The sequence below is a fragment of the Camarhynchus parvulus genome, chromosome 6 (assembly GCF_901933205.1).
Source record: "Camarhynchus parvulus chromosome 6, STF_HiC, whole genome shotgun sequence".
In the NCBI taxonomy this organism is placed as follows: domain Eukaryota; kingdom Metazoa; phylum Chordata; class Aves; order Passeriformes; family Thraupidae; genus Camarhynchus; species Camarhynchus parvulus.
In genome coordinates, this window is record NC_044576.1 from 9943683 (window position 1) to 9964071 (window position 20389).

At 38.7% G+C, this 20389-nt stretch overlaps 1 protein-coding gene across 2 annotated transcripts in view; it reads right to left on the bottom strand.

Moving 5' to 3' along the window:
- Window positions 1-20389, bottom strand: part of NRG3 (neuregulin 3) — a 390407-nt gene that overhangs the window by 99697 nt on the left and 270321 nt on the right. For both annotated transcript variants that reach the window (XM_030950824.1, XM_030950823.1), the window contains exon 3: window positions 3289-3362. In XM_030950824.1, the coding sequence (XP_030806684.1) occupies window positions 3289-3362 (74 nt within the window). The remainder of the gene's footprint in view (window positions 1-3288; window positions 3363-20389) is intronic.

The following is a 20389-nucleotide window of genomic DNA, read 5'->3' on the forward strand; positions in this document are numbered from 1 at the left end:
GGTTCAGGGACTTCTCCTGCACACTGTTAGCACGGCTGACAGATTTCCTCCTCAGACAGAGCCTGTGAGCCTGGGTGGCTTTGCCATGCAGCCTTTTGCCCTGTTAGTGACATTATTATTTTGTTAGGTTCCCACATGTCTGAGGTTCCCATAGTTTAGGCAAGTTTCTCTCATATTCCAAGATTACCAAACTTCTCAAACTACTTGTGTTTGGATTGTTTTCGATTCTTTTTTAACAACTTCCTCTTATAGCCAGAAAACCTTGTCAAGAGTAGAGATATTGAGGAAAGTGGAAGCTGTTACACTTGTGATGCCAGTCATAGAGCCTCTGCATGGAGTGTTTTGACATTGGTCTGTGTGTGTTTTAATTTTGTTTTTCTTAGGCCTTTAATCCTCTCTTTTAGCTGAAGGAGGGTAGCAGGTGGCAGATCTGACTGCAAGAAGCCATAGATGCCAATTCAGGAACTCTGAAACACCATCTAGTAGTTTCAAAAAGTGTTTCCTGAAAACACAATCTTAAATACCTTCATCAGTTACTTGAATTAAACTACATGTATGTGATCTAGCATGCATTAATCCATATTAATAATACATAATTTGTATTAATATCTGTGATGCAAAGTCAAGACTTGCCTAGCATACATCTAGAATGAGGTAAGCAGCCAGTGTTAAAAGTATTGCAAGGCCATAACACACTGTTTTCCACTATGCAAATAATATGCAGATAATAGCTACACTGAACAAGCTTGGTTTGTTTTAGCAGGCTATTTAAAAAACAACGACCAAAAAAAAATCAAGATGCTTTGGCCCATGTACATAAGTAACAACTTTATAACAAAATTGTTGCTGTTTATCAAGTGACTGGTGCAGATTCACTTCCCAGTCATGAGAAGGGTATATTCAGAAAATACAACCTGTGGTATGACAGGCAAGGTAAGACAAAAACATTGCTTCAGTACTTAATGCATGCAAACTTCAAATAAGCTAAATGTTAGCAGATGTGTCATCAACAGCACATTCCCCACCAGGAACACCCTAAGCAATCCCATGAAACTCAAATGTGCTGGACTTGTTCATAAAGCTTGACTGACACCAGCCAGTGCTGGCTCCGTGCAGCCCAGACTAAAGAGTCCTCATTGCGTTTTCCAGCTTTCAGAAATTTCGTGTTGCGTTTAAAAAATCGCTTCTTTGTGAAGCCACCTCCAAATTCACCCTTCAGCCATTCTCTTTCTAATCCAAACACATTCAACCACAAACCTAAGTTTTGGCAGTGCAAACCCAGAGCCTTTGAAGATGATAATACTGTGCTTGACTCCTGGGCCAAATACTTTTTACACTCCTCGGGTTATGCAAATAACAAACACTTCTGCTACTGAGTGGTACTTATCAGCATGATATTACTTTTTTCCCTCTCACCAGAAGGAAGATTACTGATTTAACTCCTGAACAAAATGTTGTCACTGTCCCGCTGCAGCAGAAAGTTCAATTATCTTCCTTCCAGGCTCGACATCCTTAGAACAAGTGCATGTGCACACACAGACACTGAGATATATCACATTATGCCAGTACACAGAAATGGACCTGAACTGGACCTGTCTTTTCCTCTTTTGAAAACAGACAAGGCTCAAATATAAGATAAATTTCAAAACTGACTAGGAACATACCTAACTCATGTTAGCCTTCTTCATTCATACCAAAAGAGAGGCTCCTTTTGGGCCACAGGTGTGCCCAGTAGAACCATGACCATGTCAAGCCAAAGCCCCTCCTCCTTACATACCCTAAATAACACAATTTTGAAAAAAATCTTAACAAAATAAAAAAAGTAGTTTTTGTTTTCAGAAGATATAAAAAGGCTGTTTCAGCAGCACTTAGCCTCACTATCATGTGGCTGAAAAATGCTCAGGAAACAATCCAGCCAGAACCCAACTGGAGTAAGTATCTCCTAATAAAGAGAAGCAAGTCTGTGCAACCAACAAAAAGAAAGAAAAAAAATTTTGTCTGCACCAGATAAACATTATGAGGATTTTGGTCTTGTTAGATGTAGCCTAATCTGGGAGCCTTTTTGGGGCTTTGTGTTGGATCTGCATGGATTTAACCTCTACTCTTGAGAGAGTAAAGCCAGAGTCCCCTGTGAAAACCAGGTCAGACAGGTACAGCCCTGTCCTGTTGTTCATCAGCTGTCCATTCCCGCACTTTTAGGATACAAACCACCTTTGTCTTTGACATATACACAGCTTCTGTACTCACACATGCACATACAACTTGGCTGAGGTAGAACCTGCCTGTTCACTACAAGCTCTGCACTTTACCATTAAAGGTCAAGCTAAGGAGAAAATAAACCAAACACAAAGCAAACCAAAATGGGAGCTACACAACACAGAGAACTACAAAGCAACAGGTGCCTTCGGAAACAGGTTTTCACATGGAAAAGCACAAGAAAATAAATTAAAAAGCACAAAGACTAGAAAAACAAGCATTATTCTTCAAAAAACCAAACCATAACAACTAAAATCTAATTTTAAAGAGTACTCAAAACCAGAAGACTTAATATGCTACAGTTTCCAGGTATATGAACAAAACCAAGAGATTGGATATGACCCTTTGTTGTACGTCACTTCATTTAAAAATGTAAGATAAACATAATTAATTGGATTCACCTTCAAAAAATTAATCTTGGATAATATTTTTGGCATAGTTTTTTTAGTCAAGAGAATTTAGAAAGGGAAACAGTGGAGTAAGAGAAGATATATGCAGATGTTATTCTGACATGTAGAAAGTTACTTTGTCTCCACAGTACTATCTGGAAGTACATCTTTATTATTTATGCAAATAGACAACAAATCACTTGTCCAAGTGAAAAATAATTAACTTCCATGTAAACTGATATAAACTGCTTCCAAGGAGATTATAATCTCTTCAGTGCTGCACAATGTGCATTTATTTCCTTTTGAAGGAACCACTTTGCACTCTATACCGGGTTTCCTTTTAGATTATGTAATTTTATTTGTTGAGTCGAAAGTAGAGAAACACAAATGTTTGGCTCTAAGCAGGGACAGTATTATTCCAAACCATAAGGAACCCTGTGCCCTGCTGGAGCAGCACATGTTTCACAAGAACAGAGACTGGATGATGTGGTTTTATACCCTACCAACAAGAGCATCCCCATTTGTGGCACACATCTGCAGTGGCCCCCAGCAGGGACTGTCTGACTACAGGCAAAGGGTCATCTCACATGGCAAGAGCAGCCTCCAGCATGGATTGGAAATAGAAGAAAAACATTTGACGTACTTGGATCTGACAAGATTGAGTCGGTTTTCGGCAAAAATTGGTCACAGCGGACTCCTTGGTAGCCCTCTTTGCACCTGAGGAAAAGGGGATAAATGACAAACATACGCATGCGGCAGTGAAAGGTTAATCTCAAGGCACCAAACCAACCCTGCCAACACCACAGCTCCACAATATCCAAGTTATTTGCACTCTAATGGGAGCACGGTTATTACTGGAACATAATGGAAGCAGGTACAATAATTTGTGTTTCAAAAAATTTCCCCTCAAACCTTTCGATTATTTTAGAAAGTATGAAAACCAACATTGTTCTGGCATAATCATTCTTTTAAATATCAATTCAGTGAAACAACTAAAGAATAAATCTGTATAAAGTATGCATATCTGCAAATAAAATAATCTCTTTAGGTAACATAGTAGTTTATAAAGCTTCCATGCTGCACAAACCATGAAACAGACAACTTCTCTTTGGCTGTCTGAAAACGCAGGGAACTGTTAGCTAGCCATTAATTTCCACACCAGTTTATACTGTGCTTAAAAGATAAAATGATAGACATCACCAGGCATTGTTTGCAAGCAGGAAGTTTAAGATGCCTGTGAGATTAGATTTTAATGAACATAAACCAGAATACCCTCCCGCCTCAACAAACAAGAACTGTCTTTGACTGAGATTGTAATACTATTATTTATCTTGAAGCCTTACTTTGAAGAAATTCCATTTGCTGCTTTTGAACTGTTCTCAGAAGTCTCATTTCAGCTAAGTGTATCAGAATCAGATCTTTAATTATTTATTCGTCAAGCAGTTTTTCAGAAGAAAGTGATGGACACTTTAATTATAAATGATAGCACCAGGGATTCCTTATCTCCCAAAGCTCTTGCACATCACATAAGCAATATGCTCAAATCAGCATCACCACCTTTCATTAGGGTTGACAACTGCAGCTTGAATGATGTGATAATGTCAGGAGAAGAAGTTATCTGTTCCTTCACAATGTTTGTACCCAGGCTTCCTCTAAATGTTGCTTTTTAATATGCTTTTGGTTTTAGAAATTAATGGTTCAATGAGAAGCGCATCTCACCAGCATTGACTCAGGGATTAGAAAGAACACTTGCGAGAAAATATGTAAAATATGTTCCTATCAGACCCAAAAATGTAGTAAAAATCTGCAGTAAGATTTAAAACCCTCACACATATAATATTTCAAAACCTCCCTTTTGGCCTTTCTCCCTGATGGATATGAGGTACTGCTTTGAGATCAGCTTCCTCCCAGTACTTGCCTATCTATAAAATAACTGACTTGAAAAAACTGTTCAGGTTTTGTTTCATTCAGATCCCATGACAGCAGCCATAAGCTATTGGTCAATGAAAAAATGTTGTATCAATTAAAACTGTCTACTAGTCAGAAAAACTGAAGTCCACATGTACTCAGGTACTGACACATGCATCTTCTGCCTCTGATTATGAAACATCAGAAGCTGCCTCACATCAAAAAGAAACTCTTCTTCAGAGTCTTGAGAGGAGCTGGCAGATCTCATACCAAACTTAAAGTACAGCCTGCACCGGTGGGGATTCCTGCCTTTCTGTGAGCATTTTCTGTTCACCTTTTGACACACATTTGCACCTGGCCCAGTTATAAATCCTATATTACAGACTTAAGACTCTCTATCCTAAACTGTTGGTCATAAAAGCATGTGAGGAGAGAGTCACAGAGTGGTATCTCCTGGAAGAGCTGTGCACTCGTCAGTGCGCATGGACATTTTCGCTTACCTGTACCCCTGACAAACACACCACAAGGGGAATGTGTTTCTTTCAAAATTCAGTACAGAGGTGGATGATATTCCAAAGGATAATCTTTTAATGTAACACCATAACCTTACACTCAGATAATACCTCCTATGGTGACTGCACCTTGAATGCTGTGTCCAGTTCTCTGTCCCTCAATACAAGAGGGACATTCAGGTGCTGGAGCAAGTCCAGACAAAGGCAACGGAGCTGGTGAAGGGAGTGGAGCACAAACAAGGAGTGGCTGAGGAAACTGGAGAGGTTTAGCCAGAGAAGAGGAGGCTCAGGAGGGACCTTACTGCTCTCCACAGGTCTCTCAAAGGAGGGTGCAGTGAGGTGGGGGTTGGTCTCTTCTCCCAGGTAAGAAGGGACAGGATGAGAGGGAATAGCCTCAAACTGCACCAGGGAAGGGTTAGATTGGGCATTAGGAAAAAATTCTTTACTCAAACTGTGGTCAGGCATTGGAATAGGCTGCCTTGGGAAATGGTGGAGTCAGCATCCCTGGAGGTATTTAAAGCTGTAGATGTGGTGCTGAGGGACATGGTTTAGACATGGGTTTGGGTTAACAGTTGGACTTACTGATCCTAGAGGGCTTTTTCAGCCTCAGTTATTCTACAACTTGATGGCCAAACAGAACTTGGTTTTTTAAACTGCATTAAGCTTTTCAGCAAAGATAAAAATTAAGTCTTCTACTTCCCGTAACAAATTCCTTTTTACATCTGTGAAAGCAAATAATAGCAATAATTGCTCTGCCATTATGACACCCAAGTACAAACTTTTGCATGTTAAGTCCTTAAGCCTTGCAGAATATACATTTGACAGTTATAAAGCTACAATATGATAAAAGTTGAGCATGTGGCATCCCATAATCTCATCTAAAGCATCTATCATGTGTCCTAAATAGGCAGATGTGATAGCCACACATGCTGCTCACTGGTATCACACCTCTAGGTAAGAAAGCCCAACAACCCACTGCAGAAAAGCCTATGAAAGCAGCACTGTGGCGACACATACAGAAGTTCAGCAAAGTCCAAATTAGGTCACTCAATATTGCCATATGCAGTGTGAATGATCAAATACATATTTATGGATGCATTAAAAAAGTCATGAGCTACCACAGAAACCTTGAGAAATGCTTAGGTGCAGCTCATGGTTTCAGAAATGATCACTCGATTCTGAGACAAACTAATGTTTATTAAAGATACCATTAAAAAAAAAAAAAAGAAAAAATAGAAAAGAAAAATAACCTGGATAAGATATTGCCTGTAGTGAAGCAAAAGCTCTGATGTGCATGTGGGACCCCGGCAGCAAAGGCTGGAGAGGACAGCCTAAGATCCATTCCAGCACCAGGAACAGCTCCTCTCCTCTGCTGAAGCACTGCACGGCATCAGCAGGCCGGGCCTTAAGTGAACACCATGGCAAAGGGGTTTAAAATTGTGTTAATTACAGCCTCTTTGCAAAGAACAAGGGAAATTCTTTATTTTGCATTCAGATTTTCACCCAAATGAGTCTGTCTAGGCTCTAGACCAAAAATATTAACAGGATTGTGCTGTATGAATGGAACTAGCTAAATCCTTCTGATTGCAAGGTATGAAAAGACAAGCACAGGTAAAGCTATTCTGCACTGCTAAAATGCTTGCAAACAGCATATCCCTAACTGGTAAGTGCTAAATTCAGGTAAGATTATTTCATCATGTCTTCTTCACATCTTATTTTGGCAACGTGCTCTCCCAGATGATTTTTTGAGGTCACCAGTAACAAACTGCATTGTGCATCGCACTTTGTGAAGTCAGCCACAATGACCTCTGTGTGGAAACACACAGGCACAAACACATCTCTCATTCCTCGTGAGAAGGCTTTTGCTTTTTCCCTTTTTACTTAAGCACACTTGCACCTAACTATTAAAAAGTAAGTACAGTATGAGACTTTATTCATTCTTTCATTGTTTTTGCTAATGTTAAACAGTACTAATACATGTATGTTCTAATCAAAGAGATCACAGATACTTTCTGTGGATATTTTCCAGAACTGTTTCTTGTACAACTTTATGGAGCCAAGGGAGATTTCAAATAGAGGACTATGTCACTCATAAGACTAACATAACACTCTAATTTTGTAGGTTTCATGTTGGATACATCTGAAAAAGTAAAGTGGATGGGGGTGAGAGCGGGGCAAATTGCACAATAAACAAAGATGAAGAATAAAATCTTTTTAAGACAGCAGAAAGGGAAGAAAGAGAGCCTACATAGAAGACTTAGGGTAGGGCATAAAACTTAAGGCCAAGAAGCCAATACTATCAGGATTTACATTTTCCCCAAACTTCCATATAGAGCTCCACATCCCTTTTAAGCCTAAATATTTACTAGTCAAGGGACAGGAAGGTGGAGAATGCAGCAGAGAGAGTGACAGCAGCAAATTACAGAGGCTACAAAAGAAGGCAACACTAAAGCCCCATCCCTTTCCTCCTCTGTGATATCCATCCATCTGAAATGGAAACAATTCTCCCTCTTCCCCAAGTGTGGTGATCACATTGCCTCTGACCATGTGAAGAAGTATGCAGAAAACATATTTCCTGCACAAAGAATTTGGCAAAAATAAAATATACGAGTTTATTTCAAATGAAAATGTTGAAAATGACATGTGGCATCTCAGGGACAGACTACACCAGAAGAGAAAGCTGTAGGACTACACACCAGGAAAACAAGCATGTCCTAGGCCAAAGGTGATTTGTAATATTAAAAAAAAAAAAGTCATAATAGCACAGTGCCTAAAAGATTAACTTATATGAACCTATAATCTGATTCCAGTCTCATAAACAGGAGTAATCCAATTTGAAAGATGGAATTAATAGTACCTATGAAAAATGAAATTTAATTTTTGCAGTGAATCCAAATCAACACACATTTCCATCCCCTTGTAAAACTGCAAATTGGCAGTCTCAAAGATGATATTAATTAAAATGATCCATCTCAGTGGGTCAGTTGCATATTATTTTCTCCTGACACCATTATATCCCCTGCACTAAGATTCAGATGCCAGTAAGAGAACATACTGCAGCTCTTATTTATCCCCTAAGAGAGAAATCCAAGATCATGATAACAAAATATTCTAATGGTCCATAAATTTCCATCAAGTATTTATTTTCACACAGGGAATGCAATACTCTTTAACCTGGGTCAGAGAATCAGTTACACAATAAATCTATGATTGCAAGCCATGACATTATATAGGCCATTGGGCTGTCCCACAGTCTAGCCTGAAATATGCTGTGAACAATGAAAAATAATTCCTTTGCTCTGCAGGTAAGCTAAATATAGATTTCTGTGCCTGCAAGGAGAATGACCTTAACTGGCATACACAGAAGTTTACATTTATTATTTGGATTGTTATTAGGTGAAGATTTTATTCAAGGGAATAAAAGGGAAGAAAAATTAATCTTAACAGTAAGGGTCAGACAGGATATCTGGTCATTTAACACACGCAGCCAGTCTAAGTAGAAAAGAAGCTTCTTTGGTTCCACAGATCAGGCCACCAAATCACAAGTGAGAACACTGTGCTCAAAGCCAGAGAGAAAATGAACCCTTCCGAAAAATCAGTAGTTTGCAGCCTGCTGGTCAGGAACCCACCTGAGGTGGGAGATTCGCATTCAGTTTTTGGTGTGAGAATGGAGCATTAGAGACTCAAAGTCAGGTTTTCTATGTTGCAGAAATGTCCTGATCATTTGAGTGTTATCTATTCTGAGAAGAAGCTCTTTTCTTCAAGTTCTACCCCTATGGTCTATGCTGTGCACAACATACAACCTACCAAAATTAAACTAAATTCAATATAAACACATAAAACCACACTAAATTAAAGTAATATGAATGCATGGCATTAAAAAGAACAAACTGGGGATACAGTAAGGAACTGGCTATAGGCATACTGCTTCTTGAACATACTCATGAATCTCTTCAGATGGGAAGGCCTGAACAATAATCCAGGACATTCACCCTCCTCCTATTTTCCTTTTTTTTAGCCCTTTCAAAAAAGTCAATTTTAGATAATCCCCACAACAGAGAAGCTACTTACTGTATAGTAAAAGTTTCATATCAGGGTTTTAACTTGATTTTGTTAAGACCTTGCAACCTACTATGTGACTGAATTAAGGTATGTATCTGCCTCTTCTTTTTCTTTCCTTAGAGAAATAGTACAACTCTTACAGAATGGACAGCATCAACTTTAAAAGGAAAACCAAAAAACCCACTTGTCTGTCAGCTTTCTTTAAAAATGTTGTAACTATTAAAAATAAGTAGAGCAAGTAACCAGAAAGGAAATTATCTTGAAAAGGCAGACAAAGAATAGTAAAGAAAGGGTTTTTTTTACATTATTTTCTGTAGAACCAGAGCAGCTGAAACAGTCTAACATCATAGAGAAATTATAGTCAGATTGTTAAAAATTCATATTTATGGTTGGTACAATTCACTGTATTCTTCAGTATGTAAATTGTCAGTGCAGCTCTCAAACAGGGAAGGACTGCTATGCTCTCTCAGTAGATGGCATAAAGAGTAGAGGTCACAGCTACAAAACCCTGAGACATTGTCCAGATTTAGACAATAAAACTTTCAGCTAATTTGTTGACTCCAGTGTTTCAGGATCCTTTAGCCTTGGAGAAGCTAAATGGGGACACACTAGTAAATCCTCTATAGGAACCACTGAACTAAATGAGGCTTTTAACATTTGAAAAGGAGTTATGTGGATTTCACTTAAATGCCTCATCCATAATTTGCTGGAACTACTGAATTATCATTCCTCTCCTGATATAGATGGCTTGCCTTCTTTGTTTTTCCTAAAAGGTAGGTCATAAAAAGAAATAAAATTAACAAGATATGTTAGTAAAGCCCATCAAGCCATCCAGCCATCCATGACAGCACCTGAACTAAAGATAATTTCCCTTCCCTGAATAACAGACAAATTTTCTTTAATTTAAAGGTGTTTCCTTAAAAGAAAAAAAAAATGAAAAAAGAAAGTTTCATATTCCTAACCAATGCACATAGCCTAAGCAGAATTGTTACCTAACAGTTCCAGACTATTGAATTCACTTAGAACTCTGGTTAGGTTTTGTATCCAAAGATATATAAATATATTATTGATAGTTACTTGCTATCAAATTCATTTGTGGCATATCCATACCAGGATAAACAGTTCATGCTAATACATGGTCCTTGTGCTTTTCAAGGGATAAGAATTACCTGCCTAAATCTCCTTAACAACAAACCACACCTGTAAACCACAAAAAAACCTTAGAAATGCTCTGTATCACCTAATAAACCAAATGTTTAACCAACTAACTGAAAATCATTTCTTTGCTTTTCTGAGTTTAACCAACCAGAAAAACTGAAAAGCTTTGATTAGGTTTCTCCACAAGATACCTCTGTGATCAATGATTTACCATGGATGATAAATGAACAGAGTCTTTCATTATGCATGGCTGTCATCAGCCATGAGAAAGATTTTGAATAAATGGAAAGTGATTTCATACCATATTCAAAGCCTCACACAGCACAGATGAAAGCCACCTTCAATACGTGAAAAAACAAATGAAAACAAGACTCTTGCTTTATATTAAGCCTGCCCAAGATTGCCATCTTTATAAATAAAAACCCTTCAAAACTCTTTTTGAAAACATCTGCCAGGGACTGGACCTAGTTAGGAAAAAATATCTAAGAAATCAATAGAAGGACTGAAAGATGTAAGATTTATATTTGGTATCATGAGGTTTGGTGCCCTTCGAGAGCCATTTGTCAAAGATGGCAATTATAACAACAAATGAGGTAGTTGTAAGGAGAGGTGCAAACTCACTCCTAAGTGGCTTAACAGGTTTGCTGGATGTGTCTCTTCCCACTTTCCTCCCCACAAATATTACAAGCCCAACATTAAAATCTTTGGCTTCCAGCTACTTAATAAAAGGCAACAGAGCCCTGGACTTTTTTCAAAAACTGTCAAATACATTTTTCACTTTATTACATTGAATATTTCCCAATTCAATAGTACGACCAAAAAATACTCAGAGAAATTAATTTTTTTGTTTCAAGCCCAAGCTAGAAGTACAAAGGATCCTTTGCTTATCATGGCAAAGGCATGCAAGACTTCCAACCTGGCCCTGCATAATAAAGACCCTTTTTCAAACGGCAGCAAAACTTTCTATTTAATTTTTTGACAAAATTTAAAATACACCCAGGCATTCAGCCTGTCTAGTAATAATATCTACATTGAATACTGCTTGTCACAGACTCCTCTCCTAAAAAGCTCAAGGTCACATCAAGCCAGTGCTTACCTAGAGAGACAGAATGCCTCTGCCAGGAACTCAAAACCCCTCAGTAATTCAGTGAGCCATTTGCTTTGTACCTGTTTTTATACCTGGTTTGAAAAAAATAATTGGAGCCGCTCAGAGGTGTCAGTAAAGTATCCTTACCTCCTACCAGAGGGTCTACACAAACCATGGCCCCTGACTTTAAGGCAGGAGATAAACATGCCTCTGGTACTGTATTTTCTATGGTCTCCACACATCACATTTCAGAGATAAGAACAATTTGACATGCACTGTAATTGCCTACCAAAGTTCAAATACAGGAACATTTTGCAGAATAACCCTTCCTTAGCATATTAAATATCATTTAGAGCCCAGAGGAAGACTAGTTTTAAAATTCAAACAGGCCACTCTCTGGAGATCTATAAAATTGCTGACTAAAAAACTAAAAATCTTTGAAGTTACCCTATTATACTGGATGTTTTAGTCTTGTGCAGAATATTCTTTTTTTCTGGAGAGAAAACTCTATGTATTGCAATGACATTATGGCATAAATTTCACTATATAGATGTAGCCTTCTGAAAAAAACCCAGACCACAAAAAATTCTAGGGAGTCAAGTGTTTTGGTCCATGAGTTATTAATGCAACTTAATAAAGCTTCACCAGCCAAAATATTTGTAATTTAGTAGGGTTTGGATGAGCATGTTTCAGACTACAGGGTGTGTATTAGCTGCAGGAAATACCCCTTGACTACAGATAGTGCCTGACCCAACAGTCACATTATTATTTACTTGTGCAAAATGGAAACTTTTTCCCCAATGGAAAACTAGGAATGTGGTTATTTTCTATATAAGATAAAATTACGCACAGAAAAGAACAGTGTTCACAAAAGGATCTGCTACATTTGAATGAACGATTTTCATCTCTTCTCAACACTTTTTGTAAAAGTAGGCAGTTGCATGAGAAGCCACCCATGCTCTGCCACCACCTGCCAAGCTCAACAAAAAGGAAAACTTTGAGGATTGGAGTATTATGAAATTACAGTAACTCCAATAGGTAGCACAGATGTGACATGCTTGCTGCCAGAACATACTGGTCATACATACAAGACTCTTTCTTGATTCCATTTTCAAAATAATGGCAGCAGAAAGCAACAATCAGGAAAGTCATTGTTCCCATTTAAGATCATTTTGTGGATTAGAACTAGTCTCTGACAAGACGTCCCTTGGAAATTTGATGAATACATTTGCTTCTCTTGAATTCCTAATCATAAATCAACTGAACTGAACTCAGCTGTGTGTTCCTGATAATTCTCTTCTGAATTCAGGTGAAAGAAAGGCAGCAGAGTTCACACTGCCTGTAGACAGTGCTACAAAATCCTCCCCATCACATACACACAAAAGGAGCAGAACAGGTCATTCTGATTGTATTCATTCTTATTTCAAAGGAACTAATTTCTAAAGACTAAAACCTTTAGAAGGAAAAAGCAGAGGTTGCCAGCTCAGCAGCTCAGCTCCAGGAGCCACTCCACTCTCCTCGTGTGACCTTCAGCCCGTTCGTGAACAGCATCATCCCTGCCAGTGCTGCTGGAATAGCAGTGTCACAAGATCAGCACAGCCTTCCCTGTGGCTGGAATTTTCTGAGGTAAAGTTACCAAGAGATATGCAATAATGGTGGCAATGTAAACACTAAAGCCATTTGGGTAATAAAATAAACATACCTTTGTCATTTTGTGCAGAAAGGAGAAATCCTGTATTGTCAAGCTCACTTATGTTTATCTTCAGAGAAAAAATACTGAGAATTTTTATAAAGTGAAGCTATGTTAATGAAACATGCATTAAACATTGATTACAAGAAAAATTAGGATATTCTAATTTTCGTTTTTAGATTGAGATTCTAAAATATTAATCTACCAAGTAACAAACAAAGCAAATCTTGGCATTTCCATCCACTGCCATGCAGGATATGAGCCCCCTTCTAGGAACAGGACCTAAAGGCTTCTTGTGTTTTGGAGCACAGAATAGAAACGCGCTGGCTTTGGCTGGAGTGGAGCTCATTTTCTTCACAGCAGCTGCTCCAGAGCTACATTTTGGATTTGTGCTGGAAGCAGGGTTGATAATACAGGGATGTTTCCTTGCTGCTGAGCTGTGTTTGCACAGCATAACAAGGCCTTTCCTGCTCTGGCACTGAGGAGGCTGGGGATGCACGAGGAGCTGGGAGAGGACACAGCCAGGACAGCTGGCCCCAAGTGACCAAAGGGACCACACCACGTGGTGCCATGCTCAGCAATACAAAACAGCTGGGAGAAGGACAAGGAAAAGGGGGACATTTGGAGTGATGATTTCTGTCTTCCCTGGCCATCTCCTGCTGGGAGTGGCTGAACACCTGCCTGAGGATGGGAAGAGGTGAATTCATTCCTTGTTTTGCTTTGTTCACATGCAGGGCTTTTGTTTTCCCTATTAAAGTGGCTTTTCTTCCACCCACAGTTTTCTCCCTCCTCCCCTTTCAGTTCCCATCCTGTCACTGGTGGGGAAGGAGCAGCTGCAAGATGCAACAGTCTGGGGTTAAAGCACAACAAACAAGCAGGGAGGAAAGCCTTGTGCCAATGACCTCTGAGGCTGGGTACCAGCCAAACCACAGACATGCCAAGGCCAGGAGGGGTCCAGCATCCAGACATGCTCAGCTTCACCATTTAGCTTCAAGAGTTTTTCTATTTTTACTCCTTTTTTAGGGCCTTAATGCCAGTAGTGCCACAGAGATTCAGAGGGAAGACTCTGCAAGTTGGTGTGCAGCAGATCTGCAGAGAAACAGGGGCTGCTGGAAGAAACCTGATCTCTGCTACTCCCCTGCAATTTCCCACCTGGGCAGACAAGGAGGAAAGTGCTCAGCAAACCAGAAAAACTTTCAGGGCTGCCTCTGGAGCACAGCATCCCAACAACAGAGCTGCAAACAGCACAGGTGGGGGCTCCTGCAGGTACAATTGCCAGCTGAGTGCCCAAAAAGCACTTTGAAACCAACAGCTCTGCATTTGACCCAGTCTTCAACTTGTCAAAGAGACAGCACTGGTGTCTTTATGACTTACAGGTTAGTTATTTTTCACTGTCAGAAAATTCACTGACTACACATTTGCATCTCATCCCTCTACCTCTCTTGATATCTTGTTCAATTCTCTAAACATCTCAGAAACTAAAGGTTTTGTTGTTTCAGTATAATGCTACAGTAGCTTATTCAAATACACGGCACAGAGACAAACAGCTCAACAGAGATTACTACTCACAAATTTACCATGCTTTTTGGTAAAATTTGGCAGCCCAAGGTGTGTTCCATGATGCAGCAGTTATTTTATTAGGGTTAACTGAGTTAGCTAATCTAAGGTTACCTTGGACATTTCTTCATTCTCTTTGTTACAGACTATTCTAAATAAAATATTGCCTCCCTTGATATTTTCACTCCATTGCTATTTACTGGTATTTCTCTCCTCATAACTGCACAGCTAAATAACTGCAGTTATATAGAAATTGATTGTTCAAAAGTCAGACCAGCCCTGCAGTGAAACAGTTTATCTCATTTTTGTGCATGGAATTGATATATGAAAATATTTATACTGTGACTGGAGTAATTACTCTATAAACTCATTATATGTTTACCTATGCCTCTAATGAGTTTTTTCCCTCAGTTGTATGTAGTAAGTTCCTTTAAATGTCAGTACATAGATCAGAAAATAAAAAATGACCAGTCTTGCTTTTTCCAATAATACCAAATAACCTTTTCCTTCTTGGTTGTCTTTACTGTCTTTCACATTTATTAGAAATGATACATTCATTAATTTTACTTATTTTTACCAACTCAGTGTGTTTCTAAACAGAAGAGAACAGTTCTGAAAAATATCCTCACCATCTTTTGCTTATTGCTGAAATATGTTGGCTCTTCCTTTTAGAAGTTGTTTCCCCTTTACTCCCCTCCACTACTTAAATGATCTACATGATAAATTCAATTTGGATTTTATCCTGCTAAGATGATTTATAGTATATTTTTCATACAAAAAATACTTCCATTTTGAAAAATGGAAAAAGCATAAAATCTAGTTTAGAGCTATGCTACTCCATTTTACAGAGAAAAGTAAGATTCAGTAACAAAATGATGCCTTATTACAGCCACTTGAAGAGCAGAAAACCCACAGTTCTCCAGCCCAAATATGTTCCTACCAAGTGCTTAGTGGGGAAGAAAACTTCTCAAAATATCTGGCTAATATTTTAACAGAAACAGGTAAGATAACCAGCATAAAGTGAGGGAATCCATATACTTGTAGTTTAAAATACTCTTCATTTACTTCATACAAGTCTGAGTTCAAGATTCATAAAGAAAGAAACACCGACTGCACTTCAACTTGGTATTGCTTTCAATCTATTTCATGCTAAACAATCTCTAAGCATTCACATGGAACTTACAGTGAAATGGTTTAATTTGATTTGATATACAATTTTTAAAATGGAACCTGATGCAATAGAGATTAATACACTCATGCTACCAGCTTGGAGTTAGCATAATGACTAAACATCTCAAGTTTTATAAATAACATTAAGGAAGATACACACTGCTGTCCTTTTCTTTTATACACTTAATGAACTTTTTAAAGATTGCACTATTGATTTAAATCCATGGGTTTTAAATCCATGTTCACATTAACTTGCTTCTGTTATTCCTCTGGAGTCAAAAAAACCCCACAAAATGAATGAAAACAGGTATCTCTGGGGCAAAAGTCCAGTCAAACCTGGGCTAGAAATCAGCATTTTAAAGTCTCAGGTTAACATGATCTAATGTAAAGCATAAAATTAATTACTTAGGTTTGTTCTTAGCCATTTCGACACGCCTGGCTTTATCATTTAATTCAGCCTAATTACAAGCTAAATGTTAAAAAACAAAACAAAACAAAAAAAAAGGAACCCAAAACAAAAACAAAACCCAAGAAACTTAAACTTGGTGTCTGAATTAGCAAATTGACATTTTCCCACTGATTTTAGAATCTATTTCTTGCATTACAAACCATATGGCTACTACACAAAAATAATAGAAATAAGTACATCTGCATTAATTTCAGCAGACAGGTAAAAATATTTTTTTATTCCAAACAATGCTTTTCAAGAGTTTCATCTTTTGATGATAATCATAAATCCAAGAAAATTGTTCATCTTCATCATCTACAAAAATATCTTCTTGGATTCATAAAAAATGGTTTCCCCAGATATTAAATATAAAATTATGCCTTATTTAAACAAACTGGATCTGCAAAGATTTACAATTTAATATAAAGGCTTCTGTCTCTAGAGCCATATCATAGAAAATTAAATCCATCAATCCTGATTTTTTTTTCCTTTGAAACTTCAAAATCTACTCTAGTCAGGGAAAAAACATTTCAAGTAATTAGAAGAGTTTTGCATATCTATCACTGCTAATAACCTGAGTCCCAGAGTGCTGTGGAAGGGAATCAGTGCAGTAAATAAGTAACAAGGGTGTGTCAGGGATGAGCTGTTTTCTTCAGCACCTTTCTGGAGCTCGCATTTGGACAGCCCCAGGCCCTTCTCTCTGCACAGAACACAGAAATAAACTCTTCTCAGTGTCACCCAGTGAAAAGACAATGAAACCACACTGAAGTACAGAAGACTCCATTTAAACACCTCTGGTTTACTGTGAGGGTTGCTAAATATTGTAACAGGTTGCCCAGATATCCATCTTTTGAAATATTTAAAACTCAAGTAAAAAGTGCTGAACAGCCTGAAGTAACTGATCAGCTTGAGAGGGGGCTGGACCAGATGATCTGCAGAGGTGTCTTCCTACCTTAACAATTCTCTGATCAATGAAAAGATCATTTCTCTGACAATTACAATAGTTCCCACTGCAAAAACAAACAAACAAAAAACCAACCTCCACATGAACCCCTTCTCACCCAACCCAGAACAAAATGAAATCAATTCTAGAGAAGCAGCCTTTACTGAAGCCCAGTACATTTCCTCAGTCTCTCTATAATTGTTAACAATCATTCAGCATCATGAGCCACAGATAAGAAGAAAAAAGACTTCCAAATCTGAAAATAACATCCTCTGCTTTGTAAGTAAAGAGCTCACATGAATCATGGAAATCAATCACAGAGGTTCCTTTACTTACTAAAGCAATCCAGGATCTGTCTCTCCCTCTCTCTATATATATACATCTTGTTTTCTTCCCTCCATGCCCCAGAGCTTGAGGAGGTCTGGTTTCATCACGATTGCTTTCAAAGTAACTCACCTCACTTAGAGCCATAATACAACAAATAAATGACATAAATGAAATGCCACGTATGAGGTGATGATATTAGTTCCATTTTCCCCCTTTTTATAAAAACATTTGAAGACTTTTGACCTTTTTATCCTATTTTGATTGATACAGTACATTACACCCCGAGGAGATAAAAAATAGGAAGCATGAGCTAAAGCAGAGACAGAGGCAAAGCAAAAGATTGCATACAGCTTGGAGAAAGCAATTTACAGCTAAGCAGATGGTTGGAAAAAAACAAGCCATTTTTCTTGAGTCTGGCTGATGTGATCTGTACTAATTCACTACTGGAAAGCAACTACCAAACCCATCAGCACAATAAAAGCATTTGTAAAACATTGCACCTATTTTTTTCAACCACCTCAATCAGAGGCTTACTGAATTCTTCCTCAAGACACTTATATTTCAACAATCACCCACAGCCTTCCTGCATGTTCCTGCTATCTCTGTGTATGGAGCTGAGGATTTCAGAAAAAGAAGGGCCTTTGATGATTCATAAAAGGGAAGCAGCACTAGTTAGATTACAAAGAAAGTGCAGCAAAACCACTTCTGAAGTTCACTGTGTATAAGTGAGCTTATCCAAGCCTTAGGCCTTCCTTGGGAAGAAGGAATATGTACACAGAACAGAGGTTTCTCAGAGCAAGTGGAAATGAAAATAAGAATTAGTCTCAGGGCTGCTCTTTTACTGTAGAGCCTTCCTTTCTTCACCTCCACCTTCATGTCCAGGCAGCATCCAACCATTATTTATTTCAGTGAAACAGGGGGAGTCAAATTCATTGCAGAGCCTTCCTGCTGCCCCTGTATTCCCCGCAGGAAAGAAAGGATGCTCTGCTGTTTCCATTCCCAGCAGAGGGTCTGTGGATACCTGTGGATAGTGTGCCCTGATTCCTGGGCTTGGCTGAGCTCACACAGCCCCAGCTCACCGCCCCCAGAGCAGGACTAGAAGGAACTGGGACAAACTGCTCTTTTCTACAAAACTGAAGCTTGCCTAACAATCAAATGCTCATGTAATGCAAGGCTCACGTGCTTTAAGCCCACCATCTATTTTTTCATGCCCATCTCTCTACCACACTTGTAAAACTTTTAAAACTCAAGCTGGCTTCCAGCCACTGCAACTGAGACTACCAAACTGCTCAGCACAACCTTGCTTATCTTCAGGAGGAAGAACAGCAGTGCTCTCAAAAGACTTTTGGCACTCTAATCCCCTTATCAATTTAGCACTTACTCTTTCCTCTCCAACCCACCACCAATGTTTATGTAACCCCTAGATGTCCTGAAGTTTGCCTAATTCAATTTCAGAAGGACAATATTACCCCTTAAGCATTCTGCTCTACTTCCAGATGCAGGCACAAGAGCTGCTGTCTGGTGGTGGGATTGCAGTTAATTAAATCAGTGTTTCAGCATTTCTGGCCATCTGCTGAGACGATAACATTTCCTTGCTGCAGCAGAGAGGAAATGTGCCCAGCTGAGCTGTACTCACCAGGGCAATGCCTCCTGAGTGAAACCAGCTCTCCCCTCCCAGCTTCCCTGACAAGCAGCCTGGCAAGCTCTTCCTGAGAGGAAGCAGCTCAGGCCAAGGCTACTCAGGATACTCCCAAGCAGAATTCAGGCTATGGCCACCTCGATGTTCTGGTACCCCAAGAGCACTGTACTAACCCGAAAAGCCTGCAGATGACAGGGGCAAATCTCTTTTAGGGGGAATGAAGTCTAAAATTTAAAGCATACTGTGGACCCACAGCTCTCATGGGAACATCAAGCTTTGGGAACCCAATAAAAATGGAGGGATGCATTCAGCATCACCAGAGCTATGGTCTGATTTTAATGCCTTTTCCTCCAGCCTATGCACTGTGCTGTGAGGCTGAGCACTAACACCACTCTCAACTCTCAGTAACTGCAATAATTTCCTTATGGATGGGTGCAATAATTTCCTTATTGCAGGGTGGATCAGGCTCCCTTCCTACTTGGTGTGAGACAGAGCCCTCTCCATAAGCCAAAGAACAAGTTTAAAAAAGAAAACTACAACTGTAGAGAGAGCTAAAGACACACTCCTTGTTTTTCTGCTCTTTTTATGCTAGCACTGTGCGCGTTGTTTGGTACTTTATTACTTTTGTTTGCCTGTTTATGCACCTACTTGAGCTCTCAGTAAACACAGGTTTCACAAGTATAAATAAAACATACATGAAATATGTTGCTGTCTACAGTTTCAACTCCCTCTGCACCTTCCTAATCTCCTGCATTTTATGCAGCCTATGTTCTGTAAACACAGGTCCTGGGGCAGTTCAATACTCTTGTGGATGCTCCAGCAGTAGAGGACTGCTGTCATCTCTAACTATTTTAAAACTCTGAACAGATGTTTGACTGCACAACATAACAAATAACTTCAGACGAGCAAGATGAGATAATTTTTCCAAGACATTCATAAAATTCAAATATGTTTTCTTAAAATACTGTAACCGTTCCAAAGCCAAAACCTGGAATTTTTACAATAAAAATTACATTTTTCAATAATGTGGATATTCTATAACTTACCTGAATTTTTCATTGCCCCAAAATACTTTTCCTTAGTGACAGAAGTGATAAGAATTACATAAATGCCTTTTTCAATATAGAATATCACTGAAGGTCCCAAAATGACAGTTTCAAAGTTATTCACTTAAATCACAAAAGAAAAAACATCCTTTTTTGCATCTGAATTATTAGTCCTTATTTTCAGAGCTCTAATATGT